Below are 24,148 nucleotides of genomic sequence, written 5' to 3' on the forward strand. Positions count from 1 at the left end.
ATGTAGACCTGCCGTTTGATCCTGCAATTCCTCTTCTAGGTGTATATCCAAAGGACTAAAAATCATTTGGCAACAAAGATATTTGCACCACATTGTTTATTGCAGCTCAGTTCATAATTGCCAAGTCATGGAAGAAGCCCAAGTGCCCATCGACCCATGAATGGATTAATAAATTGTGGTTTATGTATACCATGGAATACTATGCAGCAGTAAAAAAAAAATGGAGACTTTACCTCTTTTATGTTTACATGGATGGAGCTGGAAAATATTCTTCTTAGTAAAGTATCTCAGGAATGGAAAAAAAAGTATCCAATGTACTCAGTACTACTATGAAACCAATTTATAATAACTCACACTTGCATATGAAAAATGAAACACAACTTTAGCCTGGGATGAAGGAGGGAAGGGGAGGGAGAGGGGAGGGGAGGGGGTGGGAGGGATAGTAGGGGATAGTAGGGGGACCACAACTATGGAGCACATTGCAAGTACAAGTTGGATCTATCATGTGTAGAACACAAATGTCCTAATGCTATAATTGGGTAAATGAGGTGAAAGCTATGTTGATTAGTATGATGTAAGCACTCCAATTTGTACAAATAATCAACACACTGAAAATGGCATAAATATATTTATGATCTATGTACAAAAGACTTTAAAAAAAAGGAAAAAGGAGAAAAAAATAAACAAAGGGTAGGAAAAAAGAAAGAAAGAAAGAAAGAACAAGAAACCAGGTATTCTAATGTCAGATTATGGGCATTTATCCATTATACTACAAGTAATGTCTTTTCATGTCTTTATAAGACATGTTTAGAAATGTCTTAAAATGTTTACCACTGCTTTGTGTAAAACATAACCAATTAAATTCATAAGCTATTTTTAGTTGGAATATATCCCAATCACCAAAACAATGTATGACTAATGATTATAAAGCTATTAGCATACACACATAAACATACACACACAATTAGTTTAATCTTCCTTAAATTAATGTTCAACTATTAAAGACTGTTTCTTTTCTGAAATTTTTTTCTAGTCAGAATAGTAAAATTTTCATCATGAAATAGTGTTCAACATCTAATCACTTTCATAGTTTTATTTAATCTTGTCAATCAAGTTTCCCTTTCTTTTGGAAAAGAAAAATTTGAGAAGAAACAGGCAATTTAGGATTTTTTTCTTTGAGGCTAACATATACTTATGCATAATCTGCGGCAAAATATATTTTAAAAAATGTCTTTAATTTCTTTTTTCTTTTTTTGAAGCAGAGTCTCATTTTGTCACCCAGTCTAGAGTGCCTTGGAGTCAGATTAGCTAACAGCAACATTCCTGGGTTCCAGCATCCTCCTTCCTCAGCCCCCCAAGTAGCTGAAACTACAGGTGCCTAGCACAAAGCTCAGCTAGTTTTTCTTTTTATCTTTTTTTTTTGAGATAGAGTCTCACTCTGGCACCCTGAGTACAGTGCAGTGGTGGCATAGCTCACAGAAACCTCAAGCTCTTGGGCTCAAGCAATCATCTTGCCTCAGTTTTTCTGTTTTTAGTAGAAATGGGGTCTCACTCTTGCTTAGGCTGGTCTTGAGCTCCTGACCTCAAGCAATCCTATGGCCTCAGCCTTCCAGAATGCTAGGATTACAGGTATGAGCCACCACACCTGACCTAAGTCTTGAATTTCTGATAGCCAAGTTTCCAAGTTTTGCCCTATTGATAACATGTTTCTAACTGAAAACAATACTATAGTCAACCTCCATGTATACCCTTAGGTTCCACATCTGCAGATTCAATCAAGCTCATATTGAAAATATTAAAAAAAAAAAAACAATAAAAATAATGTAGTAAGAAATAATATAAACAAAAACAATACAGTATAACAACAATTTATGTAGCATTAATATTGTACTAGGTATTATGACTAATTTAGAGATAATTTAAAGTGTGTGGGACTCCCTTTCCCCAATTCTAGGCAGTAAAACTCAGAGAACAACTCCTTTCATTTAGGGAAAGGAGAGGGAAGAACAGAGGACTTTGTCTTGCAACTTGAGTATTGGCTCAGTCATAGCAAAATAAAGTACCAAGCAGATTCTTGAATCCCCTGCTTCCAGGTCTTAGCTTCTGGGTGAAATTTCTGGACACACATTGGACCTGAAGGGAATCTGCTGCCCTGAAAGGAAGGATTCACCACCTGCTGGCTAAAGAGCTCTGGGGCATTAAATAAATACCAGCAATAGCCAGATAGTAGTAGCTAGTCTTGGGTGAGACCCAATACTGGATGGCTTCAGATGTGATCTAGCACAGTGCTTGCTGGATGAAAGTGCTCACATCACCCTTGCTCCAACTCTGGGCAGCCCAGCATAAAGAGAAATTCCTGACTTAGGGAAAGCAAGAAGAGAACAAGAAACGTTGTACGGCATGCTAAGAAATTGTCTCTTATCATATGTAAATTCATTATGTCAGTGCCTAGGAGTCCAGGAGAGTTTGAGCATACCTGGGCTTAAGCCACCACTAGTGCTAACGCTGAAGTGACCACAGGCTCAGAACACAGCAGTGTCCTCTTTGAATACACAGAAAACTCTCTCAAGGTGACAAGCCCAGACTATGAAGACTGGAATAAATTCCTAACTCTTTAATGCTCAGGCACTGATGACATCCAGGAAAACATGACATCACCAAAAGAATGAAATAATGAGCTAGTGACCCAATCCTATGTGACATCTCAGACAGAGAATTCACAATTGCTATCTTAAGGAAGCTCAATGAACTTCAAGATAACACAGAGAAGGAATTTAGAATTCTATCAGAGAAATTTGGCACAGAGATTGATATGAAATTATTAAACAGCTAAAAAATTAAATTGGCATTGCCAGAGCATTTCATCCAAAGACACAGAATACAAAATTCTTCTCCTTAGCACATGAAAACTACTCTCAAGGACAGATTGTATGTTAGGCTATAGACAAGTGTCAACACATTTTTAAAAACTAAAATCATATCAAGTATCTTTTCTGATCACAATGGAATTGAACTAGAAATCAATGATAACAGCAACTTTGGAATTATATAAACATATGGAAAGTAAATAATATGCTCCTTAACAAACTTTGGGTCAGTGAAGAAATTAAGAAGAAATTTTTTTAATTCTTAAAAAAAAAAAAAGGAAAGCACATATCCAACTCTTTGGGATACAGAAAAAGCATTACTAAGTAGAAAATTTATAGCAATAAACTCTTACATCAAATACACAGGAAAACTTCAAATAAACTACCTAACTCTGCATTTTAAGAAACTGAAAAGGAAGAGCAAGCCAAATCCAATCTTTGTGAAAGAAAAGAAATCATTAAGTCCAGAGAGAAATAAAGTTGAGAATAAAAAAATGCAAAAGGTGAATGAAACAAAAGTTGGTTTTTCTAAAAGATACAATTGACATTTACCAGATGGAGAAAAAAAGAAGACCTAAATAAATAAAATCAGAGATGAAAAGGAAACATTACAACTGATACCAAAGAAATTCAAAGGCTCATTAGAGACTGTTTTGAGCAATCATATGCTGATAAATTGCAAAGCCTAGAATAAATAAATAAATTCCTAGGCACATGCATTCTACCAGGTTTGAATTATGAAGAAATAAAAAACCTGAATGGAATCCTAGTACTCTGGGAAGCTGGAGGAATCACTTGAGCTCTGAAGTTCCAGATGAGCCTGAGCAAGAATCTCTACTAAAAACAGAAAGAAAATACTTAGGCATTGTATCTGACACCTGTAGTCCCAGCTACTCAGGTGGCCAAGGCAAGAGGATCACTCAAACCCAGGAATTTGAGATTGCTGTAAGCTGGTCTAATGCCATGGCACTCTAATCTGGGCAACAGAGTGAGACTCTGTCTCAAAAAATAAATAAATAAATAGAATAAATAAATAAATAAATAAAAGTAAAAGACCCAACCTGAATGAACCAATAACAAGTAACAAAATAGAGGCAGTAATAAAAAGCCTCCCATAGAAGGAAAGCCCAGGACTTGATGACTTCATTGCTAAATTCCACTAAACATTTAAAGAACTACTGCCAGTCCTATTCAGTCTATTCTAAGAAAGCAAGGAGGAGGGAATACTTACAAACTCATAGAATGATACCAACTCCAGACACAGACACAACAAAAACAGAAAACTATAGGCTAATATCCCTTATAAACATAGGTGCAGACATCCTGGGTAAAGGACACACAACTTTGACTCTATCTGTACAAAACAAGTTATGTAACCAAAAATGTGTGTACCTCCTAATATTCTGAAATTTTGTAAAAGCTATTGTAAACGAAACAGCATAGTACTGTCATAAAAGCAGACATATAGACCAATGGAACAGCATAGAGAACTCAGAAATAAATCTACATATTTATGTGAACTCATTTCCCCAAGAACATACATGGAAGAAAAGACAGTCTCTTCAATAAATGGTGCAGAGAAAACTGAGTATTCTTAGGTAGAAGAATGAAACTAGACTCTTAACTCTCACTATATACAAAAACCAACTCAAAATGGATTAAAGACTCAAATCTAAGATCTGAAACCATAAAACTACTGAAGGAAAATGTTGGGAAAACACTCCAAGACATTGTCTGGGCAAAGATTTTTGGAGTATGACCTCAAAAGCACATGCAACCAAAGCAAAATTGGACAAGTGGGATTGCATCAAGCTAAAAGCAGTAGCTGAGATACGGAAACCAACCTAAATGTCCATCAATGGATTAATGGAAAAAGAAAATGTGGTACATACACACAGTGGAATATCATACAGCCATAAAAAAGCATAAAATCCTGTCACTAGCAACAGCATGGATGGAACTGGAAGCCATTACATAAAACAAGCCAGGCTCATTCATACGTGGAAGCCAAAAAGAAAACCTAAACTCATAGAATTAGATTGTAGAATGATGGTTATCAGGGGCTAGAAAGGGTAATTGAGAGATGTGATAAAGTGGGGATGGTTAATGGGTACAATAACATAGTCAGAATAAGATATAGTGTTTTATAGCACAATAACTATAATTTATTACATGTTTTAAAATAACTAAAAGAATAAAATTTGAATGTCCCATAAAAAGAATTGAGGTGAATTTTGGTACCCAAAGGTGCTCTGAAACCAATTCCTCGGGGATACCAATATATTAAAAATTACTAAGCTTAATAAATAATCATATTAAGCTTTCTGCTTTTGTTGTACTATGGATTACTGGATCAAATAATCCAAATCTCGACTAGAGTTGGTGATCAACCAAAATAAATAAATAAATAAATAACTGATATGATTGTTGAATTGATCGTGTTCTCAGAGACTATGTAGGTTTATTCTTAGACTTTTTTTGATTCATTAGCAGAAACTGACACAGAAATATTTCAGGACTTACCTAGGAAAAAAGAACTCACCGCATTCATTCCTTGCCCAAAAAATGGCACCATGGCATGAGCTGCATCTCCCATCAGTACACAGTGTGATTTAAGGTGAAATGAAGAGCACCTCACAGATATCAAGGGCTGGGCAGGCAACACAAAGAAGTCTTGCACCAGTGCTGTCCTTCACAGGGAGAAAATCAGAACATAAAGATGTTAAATTAGGGTTTAAATATTGCTAAATTCTTTTAGATTTATTAAATTTCTTACCAATAAATTTTGTTGAAAAATACACAAGAATGTCAAGAAGAGAAAAGGAAAGGGCAAAAATGAAATTTCTTCAAGTCTTTTTTTTTTTTTTTTTGTTTTTAGCCAGGTTTGGGTTTGAACCCACCACCTCTGGCATATGAGACCGGCGCCCTACTCCTTAAGCCACAGGCGCCACCCGGGCCTTTAAGTCTTAAAATTTTATTGCTCTTACCTTCTCGCTCTGCAGCAATGTTATTTATATTCAAAAGAACAAGTTTGGCTTCATTTGAATAATTTTAATATTTCTGTGTTATAGGTTATGAAAACTTTCCATGCACAAGGACCATAAAATTTTCAAATACATGGTTATATTTTAAGCTTCAGTAGAAAAACCAAACAAATGCTATTGTGCATTTGATTAAACAACAACGAAAGTAAACAAAAATTAAAATTAATATGAATCCTTACATATTTTAACATGTACAATAAGAATAAAACTAGTATGTGGAGATTGGAACATGTTGGTCAATGGGTACAAAATTTCCGTTAGACAGGAAGACTAAGTACAAGAGATCTATTGTACCACATAATGTTTATAGTGAAAACCAAAATAACCATAATATTTGTAAAGCATTAATAGAGGTTTTGTGAAAGCTATTAGTAGAGAAACACTATATAGAATCTTAATTATGGCTAGAGAGGCAAAAAATAGCTATGGAACCAGTTTTTTAAATTATAGTAGGGCTAATATTGGTGTGCAAAGATTTCTCTTCATGGTTGGGGGGAAAGGGATAAATATAGACTGAATTAGTCCACATGAAAAAATGTGAACTAGAAATTTATACAAGACCAGCTGTGAGCCAATGGGATATCTCTCTTACATAATCAACTTCTTTAATTTTTACAATGGACCTGTGGTAAGTATCCTGAAACCCATTTTAAAAGTGAGATTAAAGGAAGCGAAGAGTAGTCATAGTATTAAATCTTGCTCTGCTATAGACTAAATGTTTATGTTCACCTAAAATTCATATGTTGAAATCTTAAACCCCAATGTGATGATATTGGGGGGGTGGGGACTTCAGATGGTGATGAGGTCTTATGAGTGGAGCCTCTCTTAGAAGCCTTCATCAAGAGAACAGAAAGAAAGTCAACAACCTAATGGGTCATCACAAGCAACTGTAAAAGGAAGAACAATCCAACCCCAAACCCAGCAGAAGAAAAGAAATAACCAAAATTAGAGCAAAATTAAATGAAATTAAAAACAAAAGAATCATGTTTTAGCCTAACCAAAAACAGAAAAGTAAAATCTCAAATAATGTCAATCAGAAATGATAAAGGAGAAATAGCAACAGATACCACATAAATTAAAAAAAAAAAAAAAATCAGTGATTACAACAAAAAACTCCATTCTCAGAAATATGAAAATCTGGAGAAAATGGACCAATATCTGGAAGCACACCACCTTCTTAGACTCAACCAGAAAGAATTAGAAATTTTGAATAGACCTATTGCAAGCACTGAAATAGCATCAACTATACAGAATCTCCCCTAAAAGAAAAGTTGGGATCAGATGTCTTCATATCAGAATTCTACCAAACCTCCAAAGAGGAACTAGTACCTATATTACATAACCATTTATAAAACACATAAAAAAGAAGGAATCCTCCCCAACACATTCTTTGAAGCAAATATCACCTTGATCCCCAAACCAGGAAAGGACCTAACAAAGAAAGAAAACTATAGACCAATATTATTAATGAATATGGTTGCAAAAATATTCAATAAGATCCTAGCAAACAGAATTCATTGACACATCAAAAAAATTATATACCACTCATCAAGTTGGTTTTATCCCAGGGTTACAAGGTTGGTTCAACATACATAAATGTATAACTATAAACCCCCACATAAATAAAATAATAAACAAAGACCAATTGCATCAAATGATGCAGAAAAAGCTTTTGGTAATATCCAGCATCCTTTCATGAGTAGAACACTTAAGAAATAGACTTAGATGGGACATTTCTTCAACTGATAGGGGTCCTCTACAGCAAACCCACAGCCAATATCACTGAAAGGAGTAAAATTAAAAATATTTCCACTTAGATCTGGAACTAGACAAGGATGCCCATTGTCACCATTGCTATTCAATGTGGTACTGGAAGTCCTAGACCTTGTAATCAGGCAAGGAAGGGGATCAAGGGTATTCAAATGGGGTCAGAGGAGATCAAACTCCCATTCTTAGCAGATGACATGATCTTATACCTGGAAAACCCTAGGAAGTCAACTACAAAGCTCTTAGAAGCAATCAAGGAATACAGTAGTGTCTCAGGATACAAAATCAATACTTACAAATCAGTAGCTTTTATATCTACTAACAATAGCCAAGCCAAAAATATAGTCAAGAACTCTAGTCCTTTTACAGTAGTGCCAAAGAAAATGAAATATCTGGGAATTTATCTAACAAAGGGTGTGAAAAATCTCTTTAAAAAGACACTTATCAAACCTTAAGAAAAGAAATAGCAGAAGATGTTAACCAATGGAAAAACATACCATGCTCATGGCTGGAAAGAATCAACATTTAAATCAATGTTAAAATGTCTATACTACCCAAAGCAATCTACAGATTTAATGCAATCCCTATCAAAGCACCAATGCCATGCTTTAAAGAACTTGAAAAAACAGTACTTCATTTTATAGGGAATCAGAAAAAAACTCAAATAGCCAATACATTACCTAGAAATAAAAACAAATCTGGAGGCATCACATTACCAGACTTCAGGTTATATTACAAATCTATTGTGATCAAAACAGCATGTTAATGGCACAAAAATAGAGATACGGAATAGAATAGAGAATGTAGAGATGAACTCAGCCATGTATTGTCATTTGATTTTTGATAATCCTAACAAAAACATACATTGGGGAAAAGAATCCCTGTTTAATAAATGGTGCTGAGAGAACTGGCTAGAAACCTGTAGAAGACTAAAACTGGATCCTTACCTTTCACCACTAACAAAAATAGATTCTCACTGGATAAAAGATTTAAATTGAAGGCACGAGACTATAAAAATACTAGAAGAGAGTGCAGGGAATACACTTGAAGATATTGCCCTGGGAAAATATTTTATGAGGAGGACCCCCTTGGCAATTGAAGCAGCATCAAAAATATATTATTGGGATCTGATCAAGCTAAAAAACTTCTGCATAGCGAAGGGTACTGCAAACACATAGCCTTTGTAATGGTATTTGGCAGGTTATGATTCCAACAAAGATCTAATAACTAGAATCTACAGAGAACTCAAACTAATCAATAAGAAAAGATCAAAGAACCCCATTTCTTTGTGGGCAAGAGACTTGAACATAAACTTCTCTGAAGATGGCAGGTAAATGGCCTAAAAACACATGAAAAAATGCTTATCATCTTTATGCATCAGAGAAATGCAAATCAAAACCACTTTGAGATATCACCTAACTCCAGTAAGATTAGCCCACATCACAAAATTCCAAAACTGCAGATGTTGGCATGGATGTGGAGAGAAAAGAACACTTCTATACTGCTGGTGGGACTGCAAACTAATACAGTCTTTTTGGAAAGAAGTATGGTGAATGCTCAAGGAACTAAAAGTTGACCTACCCTTTGATCCTGTAGTTCTATTACTAGGTATGTACGCAGAAGAAGAAAAATAATGTTAACACAAAGAAATCTGCACTAGAATATTTATTGAAGTCCAATTCATAATTGCCAAATTGTAGGAGCAACCCAAATGCCCCACAACACATGAATGGATTAACAAATTGTGATATATGTACACCATGGAATACCATGCATCCATAAAAAAGCTGGAGACGTTACATCTTTTTTCTTTTTTTTTTTTTTTGCAGTTTCTGGCCGGGACTGGATTTGAAACTGCCATCTCTGGCATATGGGGCCGGCGCCCTACCCCTTTGAGCCATAGGCACCACCCGAGACATTACATCTTTTATGTTTACCTAGATTGAGTTGGAACATAGTCTTCATAGAAAAGTATGTCAGGAATGGAAAAAAAAAACTATCCAATGTACTCAATATTATTACCAAACCAATATATAATCACTTGCATATTCATATGAATAATAAAACAAATATAGTACAGAAAGAAAGAGGGCAGAGAAGGGAAGGGCAGAGGGCGACTGAAGGGAGGATTTTTTGGGGGGGTCTACCTAATGTTCACAATGCAAGGGTGCATTTCAAAATGACTAAAATTACATTATAAATGTCTTACCACAAAAAATAAGTATGTGAGGTGATGATTAATCAGTTTGATTTAAGCATTCCACATTGTATATCAAATCATCACATTGTACCCCATAAATGCATACTGTTATGATTTAATAAAAATTAATTAAAAAAAAAGAGTGGAGCCTCTTGTGAATGGGATCAGCATCCTTATAAAAGGGACCCCCAGAGAGATTCCATGTCCTTTTCACCCTGTGAGGCCACAGTAAAAATACTACCATCCATGAACCAAGAAATGGAACCTCACCAGGCACTGAATCTGCTGGTGACTTGGTCTTGGACTTCCTGACCTCCAGCATATGAGCAATAACTTGCTGTCATTTATAAGCCACCCGGTCTATGGTAATTTGCTATTGACTCCCGAACTGACTAAGACTTTTTGTTTCTGCAACATTGTGCTGCCTCCATGAAGACACCAAGGGAAGCAGAAATTGAGCCGGATTCCAGGAGGGAGAGACAGTGGGAGCAGAGGCAGTGAATGAGGATAAACGGCAGAGCCCATATGGAAGGTGATGCTGACATGGGCTAGAGGAGCAGCAGATCATAAACCAGACAATCAGCTATCAGCTGTGTGGTGCTTAATCTGCAGGAGGTCCTGTGCTGAGTGATTAGAAGGCATGAGCTCATTTAGTTCTCAGCCCTTTCAGGTAGGTATTAGTATCAACCATTTACCACAAAGGGCCTGAAACACAGGAAAGCTTAAGTGGCTTGTGAGTGTTGGATCTGAGACCTGAAGCTGCCAGACAAATCTGCTGAGCTGAATATTTGTGTATCTATCAGTAGGAAAAAGCACAATCTGTCTCTCTGTCCACCAAAGCCTGGGGACATCAGTGGGCTGTCTTTCCAGAGCAACTGACCATGGCATGCATTTTCTCAGAATTCTTTCTCACAGCACAGCAGCCACTTAGATTTTTGCTCTAACACAGGTTTCTGTCCAGGTCACTGCAGGATCGATCAGGTTTAACCAGAACTGAAATAAGATGGATAACTTTCTTTTTGAATTTGGAATAATGCAAATCGATGGAGCTAAAGGCACAATTGCACATGTTGAAACTTACTCTCCAATGAGAGGGATGGCATCTGGAAAGTACTTCTGGAAGAAATCCAGCACATCGCTACTGGTTAGAAGCTTTTCATACTCTTCAAAGGGCATGAACAAAGTGCACGTGAATGATTTGTTCTGTGAGAAGAGGAACAGAGTGAGAGGGAATAGGGGGCCGGGTGATTTGACCCTGTAGTTAGATCCCTACATCACAGGGCTTCTTGCTGTGACCCAGGGGCTCTTGGAAAGAATGTCCAATCACCCAGGAAAGGCACTATCACTTTCTTTCCAAAGAACAACTCTACCAAGTGCCAGGGGTCTCCTGGTTATTAGGAAAATTTCTATACTGTAAACTCTCAATTTTCACAAGACAAAAACTACACTCTTTATATTACTCATAGGGTGACTGGATTTGATATCTTCTCCTCTTTTACTTCCTTTTAAGACAGTATTAATAGGCACTGGATCCCAGGACAAATAGCAACTAACCAGAGAAATAGGTAGGAAAAAGCCCAAGGGTTTAATGAAAGAAAAGCCATGCTCTTTTTTGATAATGTATATTGCAATATCCTACAGACTTTAAAGGCTAGAAGTACTTCCTCATATTTAATATAAATCTTTTTCACTCCTTCGGAGTACCATTTCCTCCCACACTATCTTTGGCAGAGATGATGGCAGCACCACACACCAACTCCCATTATTCATTCACATGAGTTAAAGCAGTCAAAGCAGATAATCAGAAGCCCTTCAGGTTTTTCCTAAAGAACCTAAAATTTAAAATCTATAATCATTAAATAGATTGCACAATGAAAACATCAGTTAAGTGTACACATGCTAAGTCCAAAAGTAACAAAAAAATTAATTATAGATGCAAAATTAGTTAATAAGCGATTCTATATTACCTTGTTAGGAAGTGCAATCATCATAAAGGTATTTCGAGGCCAAATATGCAGATAGTTGGGTTCCATGGCAAACTACAAGAAAGCAAGCATATGTGTTTGATTAGTGCTTAATATAATACATTATAAAACTAACTCTTTTTTGTCATTGATTCCATAGTAATTTATACCAGTAACATAGGCATGGTGACATGCGCATCTATTACGATATAAAGTATTAGTTGCCTTGGAAAATATTTGCATCCTGTCTTTATAAACTCAACCTTAGGTGGGTTTTTTACATGAGGTCTAATTCAAAATTTGAGAACACAGTATAATATGTTGTGACTTCTCTCTCACATCCTCTCTCTTTCTACACACACACACACACACACACACTTAAAAATATATAGATAACATATAAAATGTACATGTGACTAGGTATATATAATACTATTTTACTTCATTTTTTGCCTTATTTTGTATTTATTTATACTGGACAGAAAAGTCTTATGTTGAAATTTCATGAGCCAAAATCAAAAGTTTACCAAAAAGTTTTGAAAAAAAATTATAATGATAAGACCTTCTTATCATTTATTTCCTAAAACATAAATAGGACAGATGAGACTTGTCTCTTCAGTGACTCCCCTTCAATGCCTACGGCAGCCTGCTGGGTAGACGAAATGACCCAAAGACCCAATTGACCCAAACTCTTGAAAGTTCCCAGGAGAACATCCATGTATATTACATACATAAAAATGTCAATCAATTTTCCAAGTATTTCAAATTTGTACTACTTTCTACAAATAACTAGAGAGCACCTTCCATGTGTATCTGACCTAGTAAGAAGACAGGAATGGCACAGACTTCTGCCTAATGCTGTCTCACTGTATTTTAGTTATATGTGTGTTCGGAGGAGGAATCGCGCTTTCCTTGCTTTTTCGGCCCCAAAGAAAAGTTGACGCATAAGCAGAAATAAATAAGTGCATATCTCTTTGACCTCAGAGGTCTTTGTGTGCATTTCAACAGGCAAGAGGATAGATATGAAGAGCCAAATAACTTATTTTTAACAGCAAGGTCAGCAGTAGGAAAACAGTGAGTGTCAAATCAGAAGTATAGGAAATAAAAGCTTGGCAGGTAAGAACTTGCAGGTCTGGAGTGGATAAAACAAAGAATTCATATAGAAGAGGAAAGCATCGATGAGGGAAGATGGGAAGGACCGTGGCTTTGGGCAGGGTGAACTTGCTAAGCGAAATGTGGGCGGCATAGGTGAGCCCAGTGTTTCAGGTGGCTAGCGGGGAAAACACCCCAAATGAGGTGACCGTCCTTGCATTTCTCTTTTGCTATCTTTTGACCACTTCTACAATCTTTTATGTCTCCAAATGTAAGGAAGGGAAGAGAAATGGCAGCTGAAACCAATTTCCTTTACTGCAATATTAAAGATTAGAACTGCTGATTAAAAACAAGTTGGAAGACACTACATACCTCCTGTCTACCTCACTGTCCCAGAGGATGAGTTTATGCATCATTTTGATATAGAAAATATGAAACCAAGAACATGTTGATGAACACATGCATGACATGACTGTGGAAAACAATCCTCTGAAATCTCACCTTCTTTATTAACAGGTCATAGTGTCAATAAATATCTTTATCCAATAGCAATCCTACAGCCAGGCTTGGCAGGACCTCCATTGGTCTCCTTACCACAAGTCCCTTCAAACACAAAGTCTAAGCCAAAAGCAGCTTTAAGGTGAGCCTTCCACACGATTCCCAAAGCCATTCACTTAATCTCTCACCCCACACTCCATGTATCAGAGATGGAATGCAAACATCTACTGCATACATTACATTTTAAAAAAGAGAAAATGAAAAGAAAAAGGAAAAAGTCAGAAAAAAAAAACCCAAATGTAATAGGATTGGTTTGGGACCAATCAAAAGATTCCCATGTCTGAGTGACATTGCTATGTCAAAACGGTGTTTCTTAAAAGAGTGGAGACTCTGCCTTTAAAATCACTACTCATCCCACCAATCTCCCTCCCTCCACCCATGTCCCCCCCCCTTTCCCCCTATTCTTAGGTTATAACTGGGTTATAGCTTTCATGAAACTTAGTAAATGTAGAATGTGAATGTCTTAACACAATAACTAAGAAAATGCCAGGAAGGCTATGTTAACCAGTGTGATGAAAATGTGTCAAATGGTCTATAAAACCAGTGTATGGTGCCCCATGATCGCATTAATGTACACAGCTGTGATTTAATAATAAAAAATAAAAATAAAAAAATAAAATCACTACTCATTACTACTTGTTATGTGTACCAAGAAAATAAAAGGCTATCTTCAATCTGCTTTAGCAAGTACAATTCTTCTTATGTCTGAAACATTTTTTCAAAAGAATTCTAAATATGATCTCATAATTAGAGTTAGCAGATCCTGGACCAGAAGAATAGGACCCACCTGAAAATGATACAATAAGCTTTGAGAAATCAGTGAATATATTTTTGACCAGCAAGAAAAGAATGGAAAGGTGATCTGGATTTGACTGGCTAGCACAGTTTGTTAGCACATAACACCACTATCCCAAAGTGACCAAGTGTCTTACAGATCTCTGGATTTCAGATAGGATAGATTAAATAAGATACTTCGTAAGAAAATCAAGTATTGAATGTTGCTTACTTATCCTTATGTATAAGCCAATATCCTATTGCTTCTGTTCATATTTTAATTTTTCCTAACAAGTATCTACATTTATTTGCTTATGAAATATACAAATTTATGTAGCACTTATCTGCCTCCAGTCACATATGGTTTAACAGCAGGATCAAGGAAATGAAAAAAAACACAATGGAAATCTCTTTGTAACAATTTACTAGTCATTCTATTTAAAAACTATTACTTGATCTAATCATAGTTATGAGACCTCTGAATTGTGAGTACACTGGAGAATTGATTCCCCCCAATTTTTTTTTTTTTTTTGTATCAGGAGAATGTAGATAAATAACATTATGATGTAATGCAAATCCCCTGTGTGTTTCCAGTAGGGTGGTTGTAACTCTTTCATTCAAGAAAGCATATCAAAAAACAAGGGAATGAGAATTATATGACGAGAGAGATACCTCTGCATCCAATGTATTATTAATTGCGAGGCTCTTGTGGCAGATCTCAAAAGTGATCTAGAGTTGTTACTGAGAACCACTGCACTCGGAAGACCTTCTACATGTGTGCAGGAGGAGGGCTGTGGAAAGAGACAGGAAAGGGAAGGACTTACATCTCCATGCTTAGGTGGAATAGTTAACTCCATGTACCCATGAGGAATGTACGTCTGACTGTAATCAAAACGAGGTTTCTTTATGAGGTAGGTTCTGACAGTTGAATAGGCTCCATCACATCCTACAATGAGGTCGTAAGTGACATCTTTAAGGACTTTGTCAGACCTGAAAAATAGAACGAAGCATCCTAAACAAGTAATTTTAGTGGTGAAAATAATAATATACCTCTACCTGGGTATGACAAGTGATGGCTCAATGAGTAACTTAGAAAAACTCACTTTCACGTATCTGACTTAGAGTCACTCGATATAAGATTACGATAAAAACACTTATCCCAGTCATGAGTTATTAGACTTGCACATAACCCTACTGATTACTAAAGACACGTGAGGCCTCAGAAGTGTGACAAAGAGTTGAACTCTGCATGAAGGAAGAGAACCTTGGAAAGAGGGCAAAGTATTATCTGCGTGTGAATAAACAATGTGTCCACACAGTCCACGCGTATGAATGAATGTGTATGAATAGCCTCAGGGATGTAAGCAGAATTTTATAGGAGCAAGACATTTGGCTTGCAAAGAGGCTACCAGAGGATAAGCTTAAGAAAAAAATACAACATTGAGACTCGGCGCCTGTGGCTCAAGCAGCTAAGGTGCCAGCCACATACAACTGAGCTGGTGGGTTCGAATCCAGCTCGGGCCGCCAAACAACAATGACAGCTGCAACCAAAAAAAAGAAAAAGCCAGGCATTCTGGTGGGCACCTGTAGTCCCAGCTACTTGGGAGGCAGAAGCAAGAGAATCACTTGAGCCCAGGAGTTGGAGGTTGCTATAAGCTGTGAAGCCACAGTACTTCACCCAGGGTGACAGCTTGAGGCTCTGTCTCAAAAAAAAAAAAAAAATAATCATAATCATACTACAACATAGGGAGTGAAAGGCAGGAGGAGAAGATAATTTTGAAGTTTAAGACCAAAGGTTTAAATATACTATTCTGGCAAAAGGGAGAAAATGAATTTTTCTGTTAGGAGGAAGATGTATGCAGAGCGGTAATTTACAAAAACCTTATGCTCAGTCGGCAGTGGAGGGGGAAAGTGAAATGGTAGGGAAAGGGACGAGACCAGGCAGTAACAACAGCTACACAGGCAGGGTGGGCACCCAGAGGTCTGTCCTGCAGCAGCGAGAGGGAAGACAGGCCCTGAGGCCACAGGGAGTAACAGAGACTGGGCAGTGTTTGTAGATTTAATGAGAGAGAATAGGAAAAAAGACACATCATAAATTATCCTAATTATCAGGGCGACAGTACTAGGGAAGACAGGAATGGGACATGTTTTAGGAGAAATATATGATCAAGGTTTTAGTTGTGCTTGAGATAATGGCAAGATGTTCTGATAGGAAGTTAACATTACCTGATTAGGACTTCAATAAGGATTGAGAATGAAGAAAGAGACCCGGCCCAGAAATGTTCATTTTAGAGATGTGAGTTTACAAGGGATTGTTGAACTCATGACTGTGAAGTCACAGCATCCTTAGCATGGGAGATGAGGCTAGGAACTTTAGAGGTAATCAGATAAGACGAGGAGGGGCAGAGAAGTAGCAGCTGGAAAGAGAACAAGAGAAGCAGAGGGGTGGAGGTCACTTATTTCAAGGGAAGAGAGAGCGTAAAGTAGAGTCAAGTCACCAGTTTCAAATACTGTAGGAAGGGGAGAGAGCCCGAGAATTTTAGAAGAATCAAGGGTTTGGGTATCCAGAAGAGACCTAGGGCCTATTTACAAAGCTAAACTCCTTGAATCTAAAAACTATGTGAATTACTCTTTCAGTAATAATTTAACTCTTTTGAAAGAGTCCCAAAGAACAAACTTTGCAGACACAATTCTCTGTTCCAAGCCTTTACCCCTGAAGTCAAAAACCTGACCCGTGATTACCCAAGAACGGTGATCATTCCTTCCTCAGGATTACATTTTAACAGCTTGTGGCCAAAGTACACCTTCACATTGGGGTGTTTCTCAACAGCTGAGGAAACAAAGAAAGAAGGCAAATAGGAATGAAATTTCAATTTTTCTGTCACTTAATCAAAGTAAGATATCAATCACTTTCTGAGAATAGTATGATAGAGATATATATTTCTATGTATAAATAAATTAGTTTACATGATAATTGAAAACCAGTTGGCTAATGTTCCAGTATAATTTGGTAGGAAAATAGATGAATAAAAATAGGCTATCTTCATCTCAAAAAAAAAAAATCCAACTAATTCTATTGTACAAGCTCTTATATCACTGTAATTATTAGCACACTGGGAAAGAAGCATCACATATTTCAAAAATTGCCACTAATTATAAGGACTTATTTGTGATTGGAAATATTTAGCCAAACTCTACCCTTCATATTATGCATGTCTCTGTAACTCTTTTTAGTAATGTTTTGGACTTCTGATCCAATTCATCACAAATGCAGATTATTAAACTCTGGACTAGTCCAGGGGAGAGAAGCTTTGAAACTTCTTAATAAATAGAACCAAATTATTTTAGTGATTTTCTATTTTGCCTGCTAACAAACTATAAAGTTAAGTGAATTTCATTTCCAAAGAATTAATCATGTTATTATAATAGCAAAATATGATTTTTGTCTTTATTGATGCTTAAGAATAGATCTATAACTACAGCCAATTTATTATTCTTAAAGGTACAAATCAGGATATAGGTGTTAGAGCTGGAATAGACCCCAGAGATGATGGCTCAAAACCCTTCGTCTTATAAGGGAATAACCAAGATGCTGGAAGGAGAGGTTAAGATGGCTGACATCACATACAAAGTAAAAAATTAAGAACTAAACTCAGCAAATTGTATACATGAATTGTGTACAACATTTTGTACATAATTTCAAAGAAAGTAAACAGAAAAGAATGTTGAATTTGAAAAAGAGGTTCAGGAAAATAAGCCAGGGGTTCCAACTTTGAACTCAGCCTCCCTTCTTCTTCTTTTTTTTTTTGGTAGAGAGTCTCACTTTATTACCCTTGGTAGAGTGCCATGGCATCACACAGCTCACAGCAACCTCCAACTCCTGGGCTTAGGCAATTCTCTTGCCTCAGCCTTCCAAGTAGCTGGGACTACAGGTGCCCACCACAATGTCTGTCTATTCTTTTGTTGTTGTTGCAGTTTGGCAGGGGCTGGGTTTGAACCCGCCACCCTTGGTATATGGGGCCGGAGCCCTACCCAGTGGGCCACAGGTGCTGCCCAGCCTCTCTCTTCATGTCCAGTTTACTCTTATTCAATTCTGTTGGTTCTGAGTTTAATTTAGGATGTGGAGATTTTAACTTTCTTGAATAATGAACTTTTGAGTTTTAGAATCTTAAACTATTCTAAAGAGAGACTTAAAGCTTAAGAAATTTATCTATGTATAATAAATTTATCTATTGGGCTGGGTGTGGTGGCTCACGCCTATAATCCTAGCACCCTGGGAGGCTGAGGCAGGTGAATTGTTTCAGCTCAGGAATTCAAGACCAGTCTGAGCAAGAGCAAGACTCTGTCTCTAAAAATAGCCAGGCATTGTGGTGGGCACCTGTAGTCCCAGCTACTTGGGAGGCTGAGGCAAGAGAATCACTTGAGTCTAAGAGTTTGAAGTTGCTGTGAGCTATGACACCATGGCACCCTACTGAGGGTGACAAACTGAGACTCTGTCTCAAAAAAAAGAAAAATTATTTTGGCAAATAACTAGAAAAAACAGAGTTTTAGCTCATGTAGTAAGGCAGTGCTCCTGACTTTTCTGGCCCCAGGGACCAGATTCACAGAAGACTATTTTTCCACAGACCCTGTGAGCAATTGGGAACAGTTGTAAATACAAATGAAGCTGTTTCACTTGATCACCTGCTGCTCACCTCCTGGTGTGTGACCTCATTCCTAAGTTTCCTGGAAGACAGTTTTCCCACCAGTGAGTTGGGAGGTTGGCAGAGTTCTATGGCTGGCTCCTAACAGGCCATGGACCAATACCAGAGTTGGGAACTCAGTACTAAAGTTATCTTTTAAAAACACAAAAGGTGTTTGTGAAATAAACTTTTTTAAAAATTATTTTTATTTTTTACATACATAGAGTATTACATCCCAAAGTTTTTTCCTGGTGTACGCTCCCTAAAAGAAACTGTTCCATGGTTGTCAAAGATGGTAGTGAAATCCTGAATGCTCTCCTATGTCTTGGGCTGTGCTGTCCTGGTATCCAGCCACATATGGCTGTTGAATGCTTCAAATGAGGCAGGTCTGAACTGAGATATGCTATTTGCCCCGGATCTTGGCAAATTAGAACAAAAATACATATGCCAAAGCATGCCAGTGAGTCATGAGTAGCTGTCATATTGATTACACATTGAAATGATAATATTTTGGATATGTTAGGTGAAAATACCTTATTAAAATTAATTTCATCTGTTTCTTTTTAGTTTTTCTTTTTTTAACATAGTCAACATAAAGTTGGAAATTGTACATGTGTCTGGCCCTGGTGGCACAAACTGGGACAGTGCAGCTCTGGGAAGTCTGCAGTGCACACTGCCATTGTAAAAGCCCAGAGAAGTATTGCAGGAAAATAAACTCAAAACTTGTTGATGCAGGATTTGGCAAAGTTATTTGGCCACATAGACTGTGTTTGTTTTATTTTACTTAACAGTGATTAATATCTCACAGAATAGCACATGAACCATGAAACAATCCTCCATGAAACGCTGATGCAGGGAAATGATTTGGTCCAATGTTTTCACAGGAGGGATTGTTCATTTAGGGAGGAATGACCATTGATAACCGATTAGATATGTGGAATGAGCAGCTGACACGTGGGATGCCTCGTAAAGGAATAAAGAACTTTATATGCCTAACAAATTTAAGGAGTTAGAGGTTCAGCTTCATTTTATTAACATACTATGGTATTTATGAAATCGCATGCCATAGAGCATATTTCCAGTGAAAAACAATTAGGGCAACTTCTGATGTGGATACCAAGATTGTACTTTTCTAATGCTTTAGCTCCTTAGTATTAGCAGATGTTTTATAGACAGTACTGGAGGCAGAAAGGCAGTACAGTATGCACTTAGGAATAAATAGACTCAAATTTAAATCTAGATTCTACCACTTGTCAGGTGTGATCTAAGCTCTCTAAGTCTTCCTTTCACCACTTGTAAAATGGAGATAAAAATAATCCCCACCTCATATAGTTGTTGAGAGGGTTATGCAAATCAGTGCAGATAAAACATTTTTTAACAGTGCTTGGTCCCTCAATGAATGTTCACTGTTATTTTTATCTTAATAAATTCAGAAGATGGTAAAAGAAGGGTGACGGAGGTCTACTATACTGTGTTTTAAAAAAGCTATTTTGTGCTTCTTTTGCTTTCTTTAAGATCAACATGAATAGGGGCTGGGTGTGAGGGTTATGCCCAAATCCCAGCATTTGGGGAGGCCAAGAGACAGCCCGGGCAACACAGCAAGACCCTGACTCTACAAAAAAAATTTTTTTAATTAATTTAAAAAAATCAACACACATATGTTTTCAGACTGCTCCAAATTTACACATCTACCTATCCAAAAGACAGTTTTATAAATATAACAAAAATTAAGAATTTTAATTAAGAATTAAAAATTAAGAATAATAAATCCTTGAATTTCCCCATTTCCCCAGTGCATTTCTCCTTCCAGTTCAATTCTAATCCTTTCCATTCTATTCAACAGACACATTGCAAACTTAACTGTGAGACGACTGCAGAGAAACAAAGACAAGTCATGTTGGAACTCTGCTCTCCAAGGATCAGGGGCTACTTCACTGCGTCTAGAGGGATTGGTTTAAAAGACGATAGAAATACTGAAGCAGCATGCTTTGCTGGGCATTAATCTGTGTAGTATAAATGCTGAAGAAGAGGTAAAGATACTACAACTTAGGCTTAAATTTAAGGGCTCCATAGAATATGATTAGATTTATTCATTTTTTTTGCAACTTTTTTTTTTTTTTAAATTTCAGGCTCATATGAGGGCACAATCAAGTCACATTTGAATTTATTGGGTAGAATCCCTCTTTTAGTTATGTCCTGCACCCAAAAGGTGTGTCAGATACCCCTACATTGGCCCATTCAGTGGGCGCACCCCAAATACCCCCTGTCCTTTCCCCCTTCTTTATTCCCTTTCCCCTCAACTTGAATTGAAATTATTAACCAATTTATAAATTTAATTTGCAGCCCAGTGACTTTTCCATTAAGGGGTGAGTCTTTTTAATTACCCCAATTAAAAAAAAATCAGGGTTATATTTTAAATCTTTCTCTTTCTCAATTTCCTGTACTTCCTATCTGGTCTCCTGCTAATTTTATGGGTCTATCCCTTCCCTCTAACCACACTGCTGTGGCTTTACGCCAGGGCCTCATTTTTGGGCTCAGGATTGTAGAAATGCCCTGAGGATTGCAGCCTGGGACTGCTGCTCATCTTTCTGAAAGGCAAATGTACTCATGTCCTTTTGCAAATTAATTATCTGTCTTTCCACTAGACTGTGAGTTCTGCATCAAACAGTGAACACTCATTCATTCCCAGTGCCGAGGAGACAATAGGAATGTGGTAAATGTTAAATGATTTTAGATGATTGTTAAAATGAAAAAGCCACACTGGAGGCTGTATTTCTACTACTCATCAAGAAGGACTTTGTAAAGTTCATAGTCTTGCCCTTTATAACTCACAAGAAGGAATAGTGGATGTGAAATAGAAGTGTTCAAAAGGAGATAGACTTATGGCCAATAAACATATGAAAAAATGCTCAGTGTCTCTAATACTCAGAGAAATGCAAACCAAAACTACAAGGAGGGATCATGTACCTCCAGTGAGAATGTCTTTTATCAAAAATTCCCAAACAATAGATGCTGGTGTGGATGTGGAGAGAAAAGAACACTTATACACTGCTGATGGGACTGCAAACTAGTATAATCTATACAGAAAGTGGTATGGAGAAACCTCAACGAAGTAAAAGTAGACCTACTGTTTGATCCAGCAATACTACTACCCAAAGGAAGAAAAAAGTCATTTTATCAAAAAGACACTGTACTCTTGGCTCAGCACCTGTAGCTCAGCAGCTAGGGCGCAAGCCGCATACACGGGAGCTTGCAGGTTCAAATCCAGCCTGGGCCTGCCAAACAACAACTACAACCAAAAAAACAGCTGGGCATTGTGGCAGGCACCTGCAGTCCCAGCTACTTAGGAGGCTGAGGCAAGAGAATCGCTTAAGCCCAAGAGCTTGAGGTTGGTGTGAGCTGTGATGTCACAATACTCTACAGAGGGTGACAAAGTGAGACTCTGTTTAAAAAAAAAAAAAGGACACTGTACTCGAATGTTTATTGCAATACAACTCACAATGGTAAAAAGGTAGAAACAACCCAAGTAGATTAATAAAATGTGATGTATTTATACTATGGAGTACTACTCAGCCATAAAAAATGGTGAACTAATACCTTTTATAACAACCTGCATGCAACTAGAGGCCATTCTTCTAAGTGAAGTTTTACAAGAGTGGAAAAAGAAATACCACACGTACTCACTATTAAACTGGAAGTAATGGAGCAACAAAAGAAAAAAAAAAGGAATAGTGAACAAATCCCAATAAATCATATGACAATATTAGTCTTATACTCTTTACTAAACATGACAACTGGTGAATAAAAGCATTGAACTTACCAGTCAACAGATCCTTGCTTAGACTTTCTCTGCTTATAGAAAGAATATACTGGAAGGAAAAATAGAATATACACTGTTTCTGAGGAATGCATAAATATAATTCTAAGTTATTCACTCAGCAATAGGAAATAATTTTATTTAGCAGAAGTTACAGGCTCAGTTTTATAACCATTTAGCTAAGTAGCCTTTTAAAAAATAAATATTTTAACCAAATACATGTACCATTCCGTAATGCCCAAGTTTACACTCAGGTTTTTTCAAAGTTTGATACTTTACAAACCAAGTCATTCCCTTGTAGCTAAAATATTATTTTCATTAACAGAGTTGTGTTTTAGAAACAAATCAAAAATGTCTTGTTTTCATCTTAAGTCTCTAAATTTAGCTGTGAAGAAAATTTTAGTAATGACAGCATCACTAGAATAAAAGTACTATTTCCCAGAAGAACTACCTTGAAGGCCTTCATTTCAGTTAAAAGGGGTCGGTGCTCATTTGTGTATGCGTATGTGCGTGCGTGCATGCGTGCGCGTATGTGCGTGTGTATTAATTGTGGGGAGCCTGGGGCTGGTAGGAATAGCGCCAGCCCTCACCAGGAGGTGTGTTGGTTGTTTCTGACTTTATAGGATAATTCAGCAAAGCTGTTTCGTGAGGCACAGTGGCTAGTGCTTACAATACTATTGGGAGTCCATGAAAATGTTTTCATTTTAGTTTATTTTAAAATCAGAAGGAAAATAAAACAAACCAAGTATATAACATATAATAATATATAATAAATATATTATTATTAATTAGAATATATAATAATAAATCCAGCTTAGATGATAGTAAATGTAATTTTTTGTGCTTATTATCGTCTAGAAAAAGAAGCCCACAGGGGTAAAAGTGCCTACCTTTGGCCCATGAAAGTCATAACGCAGGCTTGCAATTCCAGGTGAATCTATTCTTTAAAAATCTAAAGCATATAATTTTCCAAATTATGGAACATCACAATTTTTTCTTTTTTTTTTTTTTTTGAAACAAGAGTATTTCTCTGTTGCCCAAGCCAGAGTCAAGTGGCATCATCACAGGTCACTGAACCTTCCTAACTTCTTCTGGGCTCAAGCAATCTTCCTACCTCAGCCTCCTGAGTAGCTCAGGAGCCACTGTGCCTGGGCTCATTGTTCTATTTTTGGTAGAAACGGGGCTGCACTTCAGCTCAGGCTGTTCTAAAACTCCTAGACTCTAGAGAACCTCCCACTTGATCTCTCCAAATACTGCGATTACAGGCATGAGTTACCACACTCGGCCCATCACTGTATTTTGAGCACAAGTATACTAATTTATGAATCTTCACCTCATCCCCAAATAGGAAGTTTTATATTAACAGCTTGTGAACCAAAATAA

At 36.9% G+C, this 24,148-nt stretch overlaps 1 protein-coding gene across 2 annotated transcripts in view; it reads right to left on the reverse strand.

Moving 5' to 3' along the window:
* Nucleotides 1-24,148, reverse strand: part of KMO (kynurenine 3-monooxygenase) — a 58,175-nt gene that overhangs the window by 8,934 nt on the left and 25,093 nt on the right. For both annotated transcript variants that reach the window (XM_053605724.1, XM_053605723.1), the window contains exons 5-10: nucleotides 22,769-22,817; nucleotides 17,009-17,096; nucleotides 15,091-15,256; nucleotides 11,846-11,917; nucleotides 10,960-11,081; nucleotides 5,410-5,557 (exon numbers count right to left, since the gene is read on the reverse strand). In XM_053605724.1, the coding sequence (XP_053461699.1) occupies nucleotides 5,410-5,557; nucleotides 10,960-11,081; nucleotides 11,846-11,917; nucleotides 15,091-15,256; nucleotides 17,009-17,096; nucleotides 22,769-22,817 (645 nt within the window). The remainder of the gene's footprint in view (nucleotides 1-5,409; nucleotides 5,558-10,959; nucleotides 11,082-11,845; nucleotides 11,918-15,090; nucleotides 15,257-17,008; nucleotides 17,097-22,768; nucleotides 22,818-24,148) is intronic.

The sequence above is a fragment of the Nycticebus coucang genome, chromosome 10 (genome assembly GCF_027406575.1).
Source record: "Nycticebus coucang isolate mNycCou1 chromosome 10, mNycCou1.pri, whole genome shotgun sequence".
Lineage (NCBI taxonomy): Eukaryota > Metazoa > Chordata > Mammalia > Primates > Lorisidae > Nycticebus > Nycticebus coucang.